Raw genomic sequence first — 17728 nt, 5'->3', positions numbered from 1 at the left:
CAGAAGAACTTTTGTGATTTAAAAAATACTATATACATTTTCAACCAAAATATCTTATCCAGAAATATATTTTGTTTTAATTATTATTTTAAATTTAAACCATAATGTTTAAATACTTCAAACATTAAAAAAGTTGTTTCTTTGGTATAAATATTTGATTATTTCAATTATAAAAAAAAATTGTCAAAGAAAAATGCTTTCAGCACTTGTTTAACTTGAAATGTCTTTCTATAATACTTTTTTTAAAATTAAAAATATGATTTTTCGAGAACATTTTTTTTATAATTAAAAAAAGACTCTACCGAAAACCTGGATCAAGCTTCAGATCTGAAAAAATTCAGCGATTCAAACATGTCAAACTTTTCTAACCTCAAAACATTTTTCTACTGCTTTACCGTCATATTTTACGAAGAATGAGAAAACAAGAATTCGAATTCGTAGTACGATGAGGGCAGCACCTCGATAGGGCAGAAAATGTGATGTCCTATATATATATAATTCCCCACTCCGACGCCCCGTACCGCATCTACGTTTATAATATCTTTGCTTGAAGGCGCCTTCGGCCCATGTAAAGACAGGTATTTTATTTTTACAAGTTTTTTCCGCTGCAAAAAAAAGTATTGCGATTACTCCGTGAGTTTCTAACGCAAATTTTAACGTAGAATCCGAATTTCAACGATTTAAAAGTTGATTTTGTTGTTTTTTTTTTGAGTTTTTTAAAATGGAACCGAACGGGGTTTTTACGGGTATTTTGTAGAGGTTCTATTTGGTTCGTTCGGTCCACCAGGGATAGAAGTCACACTTCTACGTAAATCGTAAATGCGTCGGTCAATAATTCTTATTTTTCAATATAGGTGAAAAAATATTGATCTCAGGACTGCCTTGATCAGCTGGTACACTCGTTACATGGCCTTAAATAATTACCAAATATACTGTAAAAAAATATTGCTCTCAAAATTCTTTAATTGTGTCATTATTGTCAGAAAATAATAACTGTTTACGTTTTTATGGAGAAAAAATGTTGAAAAAATAAACATTCATCAAATTTGTATAATTTATCCCGAAATATAATAATTTTCACGATTTTCAGGAGATTCATAAAATAGTAGATTATGCACCTAGGCAGTAAAGTTGAACTTTATACGAGGACGCAGAATTTGACGTCCGAACCGAAAGTGAGGATGGTAAAACTGCATCCGAGTTTAAAACTTGACTGCCGTGGTGCATACGATACTTTATCTGAAATACGGATAAGAAGCGCTCTTTTTCTGTAAATGGCGTTCGATTGTACCGCGTACGTACGCGCGTGTGGCGACTTTACAAGTCCAAAATCCACTTCGTAGTTTAACGTAATATTAAAATAAATTCTTCCCACTCTTTTCTTTCACTTCTCACTCATTTCTTCTTCCTTGTGTCAGTACATGCCGCTCGTCGCGGTACAAGAAAGTGCTATTTTACTGCCGCTCCGTAGACAGGAAAGGAGCTTACATTCTGCCTATTTCACATAAAGTTTATAACAAGTATTTCTTTTTTTCTATTTTTTTTTAAATAGAGCTTTTTTCATTAAAAATCTCACGTTTATTTAAAAAATCCGGGACACACGTTAACGTTGAAAAAATGACGCTATTTATTTTTCCGGAAAACGAACAAATTGGTGGTGGGTGGGATATCAATGAAAATCGAAAGTTGAATTTTTACAGGTATAATTTTGGACCACACTAATGACAAATTACTATTTTTAATCTTTTACACTAAGAATACAAGAATTTAAAAATCTGAAAAAAATCAAAATAATGGCCCTTTAGGTGAAAATTCTGTGGTTTAAAAAACTGAAATAGTGTTCGAGTTTTATCACACACAAAAATTAAAAACAAAAATTTGAAATTTGTTGATTTGAATTTCCCGTCACATTTTTTTCGAAAAAATAATGCACGCTGAGGATTTTTGAAAAAATTTATGTAAATTTTTTCAGATTTTTTCGAACGATGTAGGCTTTCAAATGGCAGACCCAATATTTGATTCCCTTTGGGGGCATTTTTTGCATGCTTACCCGGTTATTTGAGAAATTTAAATAATTTCAGTTGTTACACCCACTTACGGATGTAAGCCATGAAGTATTTAATTGAAACGTTGAAACATTTCACGTTAAACATTGCAAAGTTTAATATGTTTCATGAAACATTGAAGGGATGGGAGAACAATTTTCAATTGCGCAATTTTGAAATATTTAAATTGCTCGAAATTCTACAAGTTGTAATAATTAATACTGGTAATAAACGTATCAAATTTTAAATTAATAAATTTTCTGGTATTAAAATGCACTTTCCTTATTTCTTTTTAAAAATACTAAATCAGAAAAATTTGAAAATTCATGAACAGTAACTTCAAGAAATGAGTGAATTGAGCCTGACAGTAAAGTGTAACACTTAATTTTAAAAATGCTCACCTGTTGTTCCAGATCCTTTTGCGTCCGATGACACCAGCTATAAAAATCGCACAAAAATTCCAAGGCTCCGATACATTTTACACAAACTGAGGTTGGCAACTCGTCGTCTTCTTCAATCTACATAAATAGAGAAACATTCGATATTTTACACTCCTCTCAAATAAACATTTATCCCGAAAAGTGCATTTTTTCAATTAATCGCAGTGGTAAGGTTCCGTAAAGAAACAGAACAAAAAGCTGTTTAAAAAATATGATGCCTTTATTGTCATATAAATGGATTCAGTGAACGAGCACATTACTGGAAAATGCCGGTCTTTACAGACTAAGGTCTCTTCGCATTTAAAATCTAGACTCAATAACGATTTAAGGTCCAACAATTTACGTCTACGACTGGATCAATCAATATTTAAAAAAAAAGTTTTGGAAAAAAATATCAATGTCTATTCATTATTTTTGTATACCACATAGAAAAAAAATTTTCACAATAATCACTCAATATCACTTACGAAATTTTTTTTTCAACGGGGTTCAAGTTTCGTATATATCACTTAAGGCGGTATTATTGTAATGTTTATTATTTTTAACAATGGTCATAAAGTAAATTATAATGTAAAACAAGTTTTATAATTATAATAACCTGAAGAAAGATTGCAAATAGCATTAATTAAAAAAAAACTTTTTGGAACTCAAAATGAAAAATTATTCAAACTATTTTTTTCTTATAAACTTTTGAATCCACATATAACAGTATATGTGTCAAATTGCCAAAATACATTCGATGGACGTATAAAAATGTAAGACGTCTAAGAAGCATACAAACATTTAAACTTCTTTCAGTCCTTTACATTTTGTATTTTGCATTAGGGGAGAGTCGGGTAGCCCCGGCCACTCTTAATTTTAAATAACCTGTACTTTCTGCGATGATTAATAAATATTAGCCTTCAATTTTGTTTCAAAGCGTAATTTTACTAATATAGACTCAAATCTCATTATCTTAGAAGAAAATCCTATCTATATATTTGATCTCTAGAAAATAAGTGCATTTTTTGAAATATAGACCAAACTGAGTATCAAATATTTGAAAAACAAAAAACATTAGTTTGGTTTTGATAGGGTTACATGAATTCACTCTTGAACTATGTGACTTGTAATTTTTGTTAAATTACTTTCTCGTATTTTCTTAGTTATTCTTTGTATGAACAGAATTTCGGGATGTAAAATATACTTAATTTAAGGCCTGGGAAACAACAAATTGGAATTCATAAGTAAAAAAGCATTCTTTTTTCGACTTCTTACAGACTACATATTCGGAATTCTATAATTCTGAATAAATAGTCTGGAAGAAATCGAAAAATTAAGGGTTTTCCCCTTATAAATTCCAATTTATTCATTCCAGTTTTTTTTGTAACATATCACAGCTGGGTAGTCCTGACCAATTCGTGTCTGGTACCCTCGGACAGATTTTTTCATGTTAATATTTCATTTATTTCTGTCAAAAACTAATAAATAACATTTTTGGTAAGCACAGTAAACCCGAATGGTTTTTAAATTTTTGTTCTAGTGTCTAAAATTTCAAATTCTCAATCTGAAAAGTAGATTTCGACTCGTTCAACATTATGATAAAATGTCTAAATATTACGATTTCTCGGTGGCCGCGGCTATCCAACACTCTTTTTAAATAAACATTTTTGTTCCTCAAGTACATTTATTTGTTTTTCTATCTAGTATGATTATTATTAATAAAATGCTTAAGTGGCCGGTACTACTCGACTCTCTCCTACTTAAAAATTCTTAAATGATTTTGACAATACTATAATATCCCAATTTTTTTCGAAAAATTTTTGTATACCTTTGATCAAAAGTTCGTCTTAGTGTATCAAAAATATTTTCAAAAAATATTCATTTTCCCTGAAAATCTTGCTCTCAGTGGATATATGTATTTTAAATTTGATTTAAAAAACCAAAAACTAAGAACTTTCTCTGGATAAATGATTAAAGCCACAATCATCTTTTTGATCTAAGCTTTTTTTTTAGATAAATTTAGAAATTTCAGTCGATGTATCTAATAAAGAATCTCCAATATATAGGTACAGTTTGTCGACACAAGTCGAAACACAGTAAAATTCACAGATCCAAAATAACTCATGATGGACGTTTTTGGATCGTCGATCCCAATATTTTCGAATTTGTTTGTTTCAAAATAGTGTTTCTTTGATAAACTAATGTTTTTCTTCTAGACAACAGTTACACACTATAAATTTCAGCAAAAATAGCCCATAGGTTTGTATATCGTATCAAAAATCGAATTATCATTTTGGCAAAGGCACTCTTGTTACAGTCACCGGAAGTACCAGTTTTCTTCAACCGACAGTATTACACTCTATATACAAAGTTCATAATAATGTTCCTTAAATGCGAAATTGGATCTGAGCCTGCGCCTAATCTTATTAGTATAATAATAATTGCGTAAACCTATAATGAAACTAACGGTACAAATTACAAAATTCCTAATGTCTAATAGTAGAAATTCGCGTTTTTGTCTTGTACAACTTGTACATACAGCTATTATAAATCTGAGTCTTTCGAAACGAGTTTTTTAAAGTCATGTAGAAAATACTGCGTTGAATACGAAGTCAGGTTGCTAAATTTCGGAAGCCCTATTCGTGTATTTAAACGCTTGAATTCAAATTAAAAACAAAAGTATTTTATATAACTCTTAACGAAAAGGATGTTAATCTACCAATGTGAGGTAGAGAACTTATACATGCGTGACATTAAAAACTCAAAGAAAAGGGAATTCTGAAGTATCATTTACAGATATAATTAAGAGTTACAAACATCCAAAGTAGCGAAAAACGTGGAAAAATTCCGCGCAAACTTAGAACGTTGCACGACATTTATTGGAGAAAGCTATCTTATTTGTTAACAAGGATCTAATGCTTTTGCCTTTTTTATGTACAATTGAAGAGGTTCAAACTAAAGAATCGAGTAGATTATTTTCTAAGCAAGGGAATACATCAGTCGCTTTTATCGAATAAGGAATATCGGTCACTTGAGTATATAATCAATTAACCAAGTCAGCCTAAATTTCATTCTGTCAAAAAATTACTAAGAAATCACTAGCAAAAAGCTAATGATGTCTTCAGTAATTTTATGGTGACTTTTTAGCTGAATGAGATTTAAGCTTATTACTGTTCTGGTCAATTGAGTACATACCAACTTCTTGGAAGGATAATTAAAAACTTTACAAATGCATTCGATTTTGTGAAAGAAAAAAGATTGTGATTTTAACGATTTTAGGTTTGGATGCGCTCAAATTTTAAGCATTAAAATTGAGAGCACCATATTGAAAGTAATCATATTTTAAAGGTTCAAACTTTGAAATGGTTGTGATTTCGGTTTTAGTAAAAATACCTATATTTTTCTAGGTAAAGAAAACATCAGTTGGCAACATCCAAAATTTAAAAGCGCATTCAATTTGAGTGTCCAATTTCAAAAGTTGAAAGCGGTTTATTGTCAAGAGTGGGCTAAAGTCAAGTGAAACGATAAGAGCAGGGATGGCCAACTTCGGTAGAGAGCGAACGAGCGTGCGAGAAGGCACAGAGAAGAAGAGAAACGAGCCAGGGAACTAACTACCTTTCGTCATCCAGGGATAAGGGTAGTGCCGTCAAACTTGGAATATGGGATAGAAACAGAAATAAAATTGAGGAAGTAGACCTGTTCTCTCTAGGGATGGCGATTGATAGATCGATCTTTTTCAAATGAAAGAAGATGTCCATTACAAAGGACAGTTTGACTTTTAATTTCCTTTCTATTTCTATTCCCGCCACCAACGGTCTAGTCTAGTACTATATGTCGATACAAAACCCCGACCCATCCTAAAAGTTCAATGTTAAAAATGATCAAAAATGTCTGTCAACTGTCGATAATTTGCGGCAAGTTATCATCAATTCTCTGGTAAAGGTAACTTTGCAGATCGATAGTGAGCGTCAATTTACCAGATTTTTTTACCAAATTGACGGTAAATGTGGTAAATCACGATTTGAAAGAAAAATAAGAAGAATGCGATGTTCGCTTTTAGGTTTGACAACATTTAAATCAATGAAAGAGTGTGTTTTGCAAAAAACGCATGGAATATTATTGGACTATGGAAAAAGTGAAAAAGTTTTGATACGTAAGCCAACATAACATCTTTCATGTTCATAAAATACATAATCTACCAACATTATCCTAATGTAAGGCTTTCAATTTCAATATTTTGCGATCGATTTTTTGTTAAATTAAAAAAGTGATTTTTGAACTAGGCTGTCTCCTTTTTTCAGAATTTTCGGCATTTATTTTTTGGGAGTTTCAAAGTTACATGATATGGTTATTATTTTGTTCGTGACACATTAAATGAAAAGAAAATAGCGATTTACCAAGTTTACGGTAATGAATGATAACTTGCCATAAATTACCGAAAACTTTAAAGTCCAAACTTTCGAGTCGAATTGCATACTCGAAATTCGACGTGATTTCGCACACCACTATGAAGCGACATCTTTAGCCTTAGAAGGTTCTGATTTTTTAATATTTATTTTAAAACAGCCACCTCTAAAGTTGGACTTTGTGTTCGCCTATATAATGTTTGGGAGTAATTTTCTAACAATTTGTGTGAAATAGTTACTTTACACACTAGCGGCCATGACCGCGCATGCATACTTTGAAGAGGTAACTTTACACACGGGTTGCGAATAGTAAAATCGCGCTACCGCTGCCGACGTCTGGCGGAACAGCCTTCACTTCAGTCTCAAAGCGACACAAGACAAGCGTTCTTGTCACTATTTTTGAATAGTCTTTGATGTGCAACTTTTTCGGACAGTTGTTGCAAAAGATAGTGTGTGACACACATGCGTGCCAGCTAATTACTACTAGTGTGATCACAAATAACAATTTTGGTAACACATTTACTCACGACTCCATATTTAGGACCCACGTACCTATAAATTAACGGAACGGAGCACAAACATGCGGGGTCAGGCAACGCGCAGGCTCTCCCGACTTCCTCGGGGGGTCACCGGTGCTTGGTCTGTTCCGCCAATGACAGATTTCAGTTTAGACGGTTGAATGTGTAGTGTCGTTCGGCTACTAGCCAATCGGAGTCGTGCCTGGCGTCCCCCGATTGAGTGGGGATAACTTTACCCTTCCCGATGTACAAAGTCAACCCGCTCGCCCAAGATGGGACTTTGTGCTCCGTCCCGTTAATTCATAGGTTCTTGTTAAGACCAAATTTACGTTCAGTCCGCGAGTGATGTCATGTAAAAAAATAGTCGAAATCGCCATTATAGATCTTCGAATGAATTTAGCACACCCTTAAATCAGCGAATGGCCAAAGAAACGTCAAAATTTGAAAGCACCTGTATCTCGTATCATCCAAATTGGGAAGCACTTGAAATTGAAAGCCTTTAAACTTGAAACTAACTACTTCTCACTCTTAACATCCTGCACCACCTCTTTCTTTACATCCCCTCCTTTCTTTTCATTCTCAGAATGTCTCTTCCGATGTACCTTCATATTATCCCTCCTGTTAAACTTCTTTCCACACTCGGGACATGCATGGGTCTTCTCTCCATGAACATGTCTATGCGCCGCAAGGTGACTCGCCTGAGCAAACCGCGCTCCGCATTTCAGACAAACATGCTTCCTCAGACCCTGATGTTTCAGCAAATGCTCATTCAAAAACGCCTTCGAAGCATACCTATTATCGCAGACATTACAAACATACGGCTTGGGATTAGTATGTTGATGCACATGCGCTTTATACTTCGAAGCCACCTTGAACGTCTTGCCACAAGTCTCGCAAGTAAAAGTAGTCGCATGTCTCGTTTTAATATGATCATTTAAAACCGACAAACTTGAGTACAAATTGTAGCAAAAATGACATCTGAAATTTCTTCTATTCTTCATGTGAACACTTCCCACGTGACTCAATAATCTAGTCCGATATGGGAAAACCTTACCGCAATATTCGCATGCAAGATTCTGTGGTGGAAGATGAGACTTTACGTGCATCTGAAGCGAAACTTTATGATGATAAGTTTGATCGCAATCGGAACATCTATAAGGCTTGATTCCTTTATGAACATTATTGTGTTCAGCCAAATCAAATTTCGACCTGAACCTTTTAGGACACTTCGGACATGAAATAGGCCTTGGATTTGTATGAGAACACCTAATATGTTTCATCACGTCTGACTTGCAAACAAATTTAGCGTTGCAGACTATGCACATGAACTGTTTAATTCCCAGGTGCGTCTTAACGTGAACTGTACATTTATCTCTGCGTTCGTAGATTTTTCTACAAAGTCTGCAGGCATAGCTGATTTGATTATTAACAGACATCTGCTCCACATTTTCATCCACATGGATCTCCTCTCCGTCCATTTTAAATAATTCCTCGGGATTTCGCACGGAACCTTGGGATTCTTCATCTTCTACACTTTCGTTCTTAGAAATTCCCCTTTGGCTCTTCTCAATGATAAGTTTCAGGATATCGCTAATCTCCGCGTTTCGTTGGTCTTTTAACAGTCCTACAATTGTCGAATCCACAAGGCAGGACCCTTGATCTGGGAAAACTTTGGCGAGAACTTTAACACTTGCGTTTTGTTTCTTGTGGAGCTCTATCAGAAAACTGATGTCCTCGGAGCTGGTGTTTGAGTTTAAAGACTCCCGTACGGAAACCTCGACTTCGGAAGAATCTGCGATCACGTTGAGAAGTTTATTTAAAGTACTTGTCGCGATTTGGATCATGTTTCGTTGTCCGTTGGTCTTTTCTGAAGATTGAGTTAAAGATTTGGAGTTTGGAGATTCCGATAAACTGTTGTTCTGACTCCGGAGTCTACCAGCAATGGGAAGGTTGGAAGAGTCCCGGGATTTGGTACATTTGATCTCTAGTTCGTTTCTGCTTCTAAGCCAACGAAAGCAAGTCTCCTGAGGTGCGGGATCGTTGGGGTTATTCTGGCTTACAACTCTCTCGATGCTTCTGATATTTGGAGTCGATGGAGATTTTGGAAGGTCCTGGAGAACATTTTGGGTGTGATGGGCATCACGAGCATGGAGGACAGCATGTGCTTGTAAAGCATCCTGAACCTCAATAGCATCATGACTTTGGAGAATATTTCGACTTTCTAAAGGGTCCTCTGTTTGCAAAACCACCTCGGTTCGTAGACCATCTCGATTTAGAACATCTTGAGCTAGTAAAATATTTTGGTTTTCTAAAGCTTGACTTTGCAAAATTTCCTGCGGATTAGAAAAGTTCTGAGGGAAACTAACATTTTGAAGAGTAGTTAAAACTGGAACATTTTGAAGAGCAGTTAAAACCGGAGTTTCATTCTGGATTTGGAGTTCGCTCGTGGAGGTTGATTTACTACTTAGGCTCCTCTGAGGCTTATTGAGGTCGCTGGAGGCTTCTTGCTCTTCCAATTGAGATGTTTTGGCTCTATTGAGATCTTTGTCCGAGTCATTGTTGTTGTTTGTTGAAGTCCCGGGAACCGATCGGTCGAGTTTGTCGATTCCATCCTGAATAGAGATTATATTAGACGTGCAAATGGGTACCAAAGTGTCCAGATTTCAAAGCAGCACACTATGAGGCAAAATGTAGTACCCCGGGATAAATTAGTCTAATTAGACCAATTCGGTCTGATTTTTTAAAAGTTATTTCAACTTTCAAAATAATTGTCAAGTTACATTTTTGTTCAAACTATGAATATAAAAATTTGTTTTAGTTTTTATAAACAGATGCATAAATGAGTGTGACTTCGACAGAACCAGCAACACTTGGATAATTTAGTCTTATTAAAAAATTGTATTGAATAAATCTAACGTAAGTTAAATATTATTTTAACGACTGACATAAGGAATTTAGAAAACTTTTAAATGAACTCAACTGTTTTTTTATTTTAAAAATAAAAGTTTTTACGGGTGAATTCTGAGCTGATTTGAAAAAAGTATTCGGTAAACAAATGCACAATTTTGCCAGCTTATCTTGGATATAATTCAGTGCTTTACCAGAAAAAACTCAACTACCTTAGTGTTGAGCGTGTGTTATGATTTATTGCCGGCTAATGACAATAGTTAATTCTATACACAAATTCACTATTTTTTCCGATTCGTTATTTGAATTAATCAAGAGGCAATATTCTTCAATTCTTTGTACAAAATTAGACAAAAATAATTTCACAATGAGCTTTCAATATGATTCTTTTCCAGTCCATAACAATTGTTTTTTTAATACATAATTTTATGAACCAATTTAAACCAGCTGATAAATACATTAAGTATTAATATTAAAATACTCCTAATACTGAAGTAGCTAGTTACAATCATTCAAAATTTATAAAGCATAAATAATTTTATTTGGACATTGAGCTTCTTTATTAATTTTGAAAGTCTGACTTGTGTATAGTTTAAACCAAATACAAAAATTCTACTTGTACAAAAATCTGATTCGCTACATTTAATTATGTTCAGTTACAAAATTAGGACCTCTACATAAAAAGAAAATAGTAAGCTGAAAGTTCATTTATCCAGGAGCATTATATTTTGCCATACTATGCAACGGGTCTTCTCGACTTTCGAGGTGTGCAAGGATGGTTAAGAAACCAAACAAAATTTTTAAATTCTTAGCAAGCTATATTTTTAATTTTCTATATATTACTCTTAAAAATTCGTTAGGCAATCTACAAACGAAAATAAAGGGTTACACTTTTAATTTAGAACATATAGTTCTCCCACACCTCGAATATATTTCATTATTGAAAAAATTTAGAAGCGGTAGAGTTTGTCTTTTAAATTTGGAGGCTTTTGAATTTGAAGAAGTTTAACAGAAGGAAATTGTCAGTAATGTGAAACTGAGTTGAATAGAACATTAGAAGTCCAAAAGTTTTATGGAAGTTATTAGACACATGTCTTTCTTGACTCAAGATTTTAATTTTTTAAGATATGAGATCTGATAAATCAGAATCTCAATTTCCATATTTCGATATCTTTGAAACCAAGGCCCATTATTGATGAGAGAAAAAAATTCTCATGAATTTGAATTTAAAATTTCGAAATTAAAAAAGCATCCAATTTAAAATGCCCAAATCATAAAGCGATGGATTTTAAAGCGTAACATTTGATAGCACTCAAATATAATGTGAATAATCAGAAGCAATCAAACTTGAAGATAAAAAAATAAAATAAAATAACAACAAAAATAATACAATATTGGTTCGAGAAGACCTTTAATTCATCATGTTTGCCCTTCTCTTGCCCGATTCGTGTTCCACATTTTTTTTCTTACATTTTTTTTGGTCAGATGATTGAAACAACGAAAAGCAAAAAAAGGGCTACATGTATTGGCAGCATCACATGAGAGCGGTAGAGCATTAGATGAAATAAAATACTGACTTACAACATCTGACAAAGGTGGTAGATTGTACCGATCGCGTAACAGTTGTTGGGTTCGAAGACACTCCTCTTGGAAGTCACAAACAAATTCGAGCTTCCCCACACAATGAACACATATCGTCTTAGGTAGAGGATCCCTCTCATCGATCTGTGATTTAAACAGATTACCTGATAAACTTTTACTGTAAATTATCAAGGCTGTTTTTTCTTCTTCTTTTAACTAAGTTAGGGTTAATTTTTTACGTAAACGACGCGATGAATTTCGCCGCAGGTGTAAATTATAATCATGATTGGTTAGTAATAGTGTGATAAATAAAAGACCATCTTAACCCTACCGCTCTGCAGACACCACTGGAAAAAATTGGCACCCACCACGTTCTTTACTCTCGAGATTTTTCGGCAAAATTTACGGAATTTCGTATGGCGATGGTAATTTGGAATAAGTAACACCGTCATTCTCAGAATTTTGAAACCCATGTTATCCTATGGTATATTAGAGAGATTAATAATATAATTGTAATATACGCTGTAAAAAATACGTAATTTTGCCACACATAACGCTAGACATTATTCAATTATAAAAAATGTAAATAAAGTAGACATAAAAATATGTATATCACATAAAATTTATTAGGCTCCTTGGCGCATACGATTTTTTTTACAAATGGATGATTTCAGACATTTTTGAGTTAAGGTCATGATTTCAGTCCATACTAGATTTTGAATAAAGAAGCATGGAATTTGTTAACTTATTAAAAATCATCAAAAATTCAATCAAGAAATTGCCGGAAATTTTTGATAATTTATAGGAACTCATCATTTAGAATTTTGCGGAAAATTATGGAAATTTTCGACCTTTTATGGTAACTTAACATGAATTATCCAAAATTAATTTCCAATAATTTACCCAAATTTATGAAAATATTCGGTCATTTATGGTAATTTTACAGGTAAATAATATGAAATTTACAATAAACTACCCAAAATTAAATATTTTTTAAATATAAATTTTCGGAAATTTAATCAATTATATATGCTAACTTTCCACAATCGTAAAATGCAAGCTCATAGAGGTATAATTTCCATTATTCACCTCTGACGTCAAGTTTCAGTCTCTTAAGGAGTAAAAACTACTTTTTACTCCAAAAGTATAACTATACCCCCGCTTCATAGACATCGAAAATGGCTGAAATCATTCAGTTACCATAAAAAATATTTTATATTCATAATAATGAAGCTTTCTACGTAGTGTAAATTTTTATTTAAAAAACGACTGCTTCTATTCATTAAGGCAATGGAAAGAAATCGTTTACTTTTGATTTGAGCACTAGCATTGTACGGCAATACTTAAAAGGTATGTAAAAAATGGTAAATGTATTTTTAAAACGACAATAAGTCAAATGTTCTATTTATAACGAAATAAACAATAATGAATAAATATATCAATGAAAATGCATGTTTAAAAATTGTTTGAAATGGATTTGAATGAAACATAGTGAAATGATGAAATATTGCATTTTTGGGTGGGTTTTTTGAATTAACGATATTTCTGGAACCCAAAATCGGAGTTCCGCGAAACTTCGGTATTAACACAAAATCAATGAAACATTGAAACCCTCTGCTCCGTCGGGCAGTTCTGTATATTGTTAATTAAAAAGAAAATAAAAGTTAAATTTTTAAAACCAGTTTCTTGAATTGTTGCTTTCAGGTAAGAGATATATAAAAAATGTAACCGATTTTTTTGTAGGGCATACAAAATCCAAAAAATTCCCCCTATTTGAACCCTAACGACTCCACAACTTTCTTATGTAGTATAAACAATAAAAAAGGGCTGAAGCGTACTATACATTTGTTTATTAATATTTATAATACATTGTTTACAAAACAAATTGTTTACAAACATGAAAAACCATCTTTAGATTAAATGCTCTGACTGAACAAGAAACTGATGCAATTAAATATTTGTTTAGACTATATGCTTATTCGAAAACACGGTACCCTTAATCAATACATTAATATAACGTAAAGCAGCAGTCACAAAGGGTTCAAATACAGGTGATTTCATGCTTTAAAAGGTGAGCCTGTTACACTTTTTACCTATCTCTTACCTCGAAACAAAAATCCAAGCGAATGTGAATTGAAGGGCCGAATGCATTAACCACCTTAGCGCTCGAACACGAGGAGAATTCGAAGACTGTTAAAGTGTTTACGACGTTTAAAAAACATTAAATAACCGTATAGTGAATTTTCAAAAATATTTGCTTCGCTCGACTAAAACTTCTTTCATCCCTGAGGAACATATTTTTGTAATTCACTATACAACCCTGAAATGCTTTTTAAACTTAGTAAACACGAGGCGTAGAATGTGTTGAAGAATGTTATATAAAATTTTCAAGAAAAAATATAGATTCCCGAAAAAGATCTGGTGATCTGAATGCAAAAATGTATTGAATTTTTTTTTCGCTGAAAAAGTCCGTCTTTCTTAAATAATTAAAAAACGAAACAACCATAGAATTTGGTTGACATACAAACAATGTGTGCAATAAAATTCTCCACAAGTATTAACTGTCGACACTCAAATTTGAACCATTATCAAACTTTGCTCCGCAAAGAATACAGGTGGTTGTTGCACCTGGCCCTTCAATTCATTATTCCTTTTTTTTTTTAATCCATGATGACTTCTTGGTCCGGAGTGCGCTGGGCTGTCAGTGTTGCCACTCGTGAACGGTAGGATCTGCAACCTTTACTTCATCTTCTTGCGAAACTAATAGCTATAAACAAATTCCAGTGATTTGCTTCCCGATATTATTCGTTAATTTCATAAAGAAATCATGTAAACAAATTCACATAATGGGAATTTAAAGTAAACAAGAAATATATTTTTTCTTATAATTGTTTTTGAAATATACGGCTAATGAAGCTGAGTGTTGAAAATATATTATTCTACATTATTAGTTAAAATAAATAAATGGTCACTGAAGATATTTGTAGGAATCACGCCACTGGCAAAATAATTTAAGGCAATTAAGAGAACAAATTATATCATGATGACTTTAAATGTCCGCACTGAGCAGTTTACATGATTTGTTTATAAATTTACAAATGATATGAGATTATAAATTTTTTGATCACGTATGACTGTCGATAAAAGCAAATGCCAAAATCCAATTTATAAATAAAAAATAAACCATTTTCTTTATGACATTAGATTAATATATCAAAACTTTTTTCACGTATCCTTACGCATTAAATCCAAGTCATACTGAGCAAAGGAAAAATTTGTACAAGGAAAGAAAATTTACGAGACTGATAGCGCAGTGTACCCTTTCACTGAATTGACGATACTTTGGGACCCAAAGGAGGCACGGTGCATTTTTTTATGAATCACAAATTCACAACAAATCTTTATATCTTTATTTAAAAAACATTAAAGGGATGTAATTCGCGAAAAATTTAATAAAATATTTTGTTTTACTTATTTTTTATGCAAAGTTTTTAAATAAAAAAAATATTACATTCTCAAAATGTACAATTACACCTTTCATCTCTCCAAGTTTTATCAAAATTAATTATCGACTCAAGAAATATCGATAGAAAAACAAATCCTCAAATTCAATATGGGGCAACTCCTGTAATATTGAAAATTGTCAAAAATCTAATGGACCCCAAATGTTTCTTATATATCACTATAATTTTACCAAGTTTTTCATTAAAATCGAAGGAACACTTCCAGATCCGGATATTTCTGACCCGAAACCAATTTTTGAATGGAGGGTTTGTTTAAATGTAACTTATATTTACATAATAGACCAATTTTCATACAAGAAATAAACAGCAAATTAACTTTCTGTTATTATTTCTAATGCTAGTGTTCAATTCACGGAAAGTTGTAGTAAATTCGAAATAGAACGAAAAAATAATTTTTTAAACAAATTTTACTCTTCGGCTAAATGAAAAATTTTAACGAAGAAAAATAAATTACATTACACTTTCACATTACATTGAAAGGTGTATTTAAATTTGGTTTTCAATAGTAAAATATTGACATGATTAATTAAAAAAGTATTTCTTAACTTGTGTCTTCCAGGCAAAGGCGTTCAATGAATTTCCCTTAATTTCAATTCCTTAATTTATATTCTATTTCATTCAAGAAAAAGATTTAATAAAAATTACAATCCTTTCAAATCAATTAGCCTAACAGCCGATTTTATATTATTTAGAATACAAACTATAAATTAGCTTATTCAATATTAAAACGATGTATCAAAGAAAATAACTGAAACAACCATTATTGTTATGTACATTCAGAAATTTAAATTACTTTGTAGAACGTTTTAATATTTACTTAAGGTTTATTAGAAATTAATAACTATTTCAAGGAACTAAGTAACATTAAATAACAATAATACATTCAAAATATATATAAATTTACGAAATTAAGAATCAAAGGTTAGAAAGAATGATTGAATACATGGAATTTCTAACAAGAGATAATTAGCTTTTGTTAATTAATAACTAACATACAACTCAGAGACATTAGGAAAAAATTGACGGTGCAAACAAAGCAAAATCGGTACTTTTAAGTCACCTCAACCCTAGTATTTCCACCCCAATCCCAAGGTAATTCCCGGAAAAAATGACCCACGCGCACTTAAAATCTTAAAAGCATCTAAAATATTACCAAAACTACCCTGAACGTAATCCCTTGTTCCCTAATTCCACAGGATGATTCACAATGAGAGAAATTACTGATCAAATTCAACAGAACTATTTAGAGGCACTAATCCTAAAATCGAAATTTGTGAAACCTCTAACAACCGTTTAATTCCTCAGGGCCCTACAGACCTAGTATCTCAAAATATCGGCATCAAAATCTCTACTTAATCCTAAGTCCTAAAAATGCAGGAAGCGCTATCTCTGCGAGATAAGGAAAAAATGCACTTTTCGGAGTCACGAGTTTTTTAAACGTGGGGTTACCAATTCTCATGTCACTTTTATGAAGGACGAAACTTTCGATCCGCGGCGAATTTTAGACTAAGAAACTCGTTTTCGCGGCGTGGTATTTTGGAAAAGTGACCGAAACACGGCGGCTTTTGTCTCCCGGCCATTTTCCTAACCCCCCTCCGAACGAAGCGGCGAGAATTTCGAGCGCGACTGTCGCGATGTTTAGCGGAAATCATTTGCTTCACTTACCAGAATGTTAATTTTCGAGTGTATTTTAAGGTGAAGTAGTCGGCTGGTGCCGTCCTCGCTGAAAACGTCGATGCAAAAGTTATCCGATTGTCCGCAGAGCCTGCAAATTTTCGCCTCCTCCTCCTTGACCTCCATTTTTGTTTACGTTCAAGGCTGTTGAAGTACGCCTTGTTGCCTTCGACTACGACGAGCCGTTGTTGTGCCTAATGTGCCGAGCCTTTGGGAGGGCTTGGTCTCCTGGAAATCAGCCAGACTGACTACCCTCCCTCCCCCGGAGGAAAACTCTTATTTTTCACGAGCACGATTCTCAATCTTGATCTATATTTCCTGGGAAAACGACGGGAAATACGGGAGAAAAAAAAATTGAAAAAAAAATACTAATTTGATGTACTCTGCTAGCCTAGCGTGGCCGCGTTGTTAACTTATTTCAACTTGACGCCATGTTGTAAACACAAAGGAAGATTAAGGTGAAATCGCGCAATGTGATTGGTTATTATTGGTCAGCCGAAAGCGCTAATAACGTCAGAAAAGTGAACGACGGATTCGTGGAGCAAGAGGCGCGAGATTCAAATTGGAGATAAAGCAATGAGGGTGCAAAATTGAAAATTAGCCTTCAAATGTCAAACTAGAGGAAGATATTTTCACGGACCTTGTTTTTTA

General features: G+C 33.1%; 1 protein-coding gene across 1 annotated transcript in view; it reads right to left on the bottom strand.

Annotated features, from left to right (window-relative positions):
- Positions 1–17506, bottom strand: part of LOC117178834 (triadin-like) — a 53651-nt gene extending 36145 nt beyond the window's left edge. Inside the window, exons 1-2 of the mRNA XM_033370336.1 lie at positions 17069–17506; positions 2447–2563 (exon numbers count right to left, since the gene is read on the bottom strand). Coding sequence (XP_033226227.1) covers positions 2447–2563; positions 17069–17203 — 252 coding nt within the window. The 5' untranslated portion in view covers positions 17204–17506. The remainder of the gene's footprint in view (positions 1–2446; positions 2564–17068) is intronic.
- Between the last annotated feature and the right edge of the window lie 222 nt (positions 17507–17728).

Source organism: Belonocnema kinseyi, chromosome 1 (assembly GCF_010883055.1).
Source record: "Belonocnema kinseyi isolate 2016_QV_RU_SX_M_011 chromosome 1, B_treatae_v1, whole genome shotgun sequence".
NCBI lineage: Eukaryota > Metazoa > Arthropoda > Insecta > Hymenoptera > Cynipidae > Belonocnema > Belonocnema kinseyi.
Note: the sequence above shows the minus strand (reverse complement) of the source record. Positions and strands in the feature narration are given on the sequence as shown.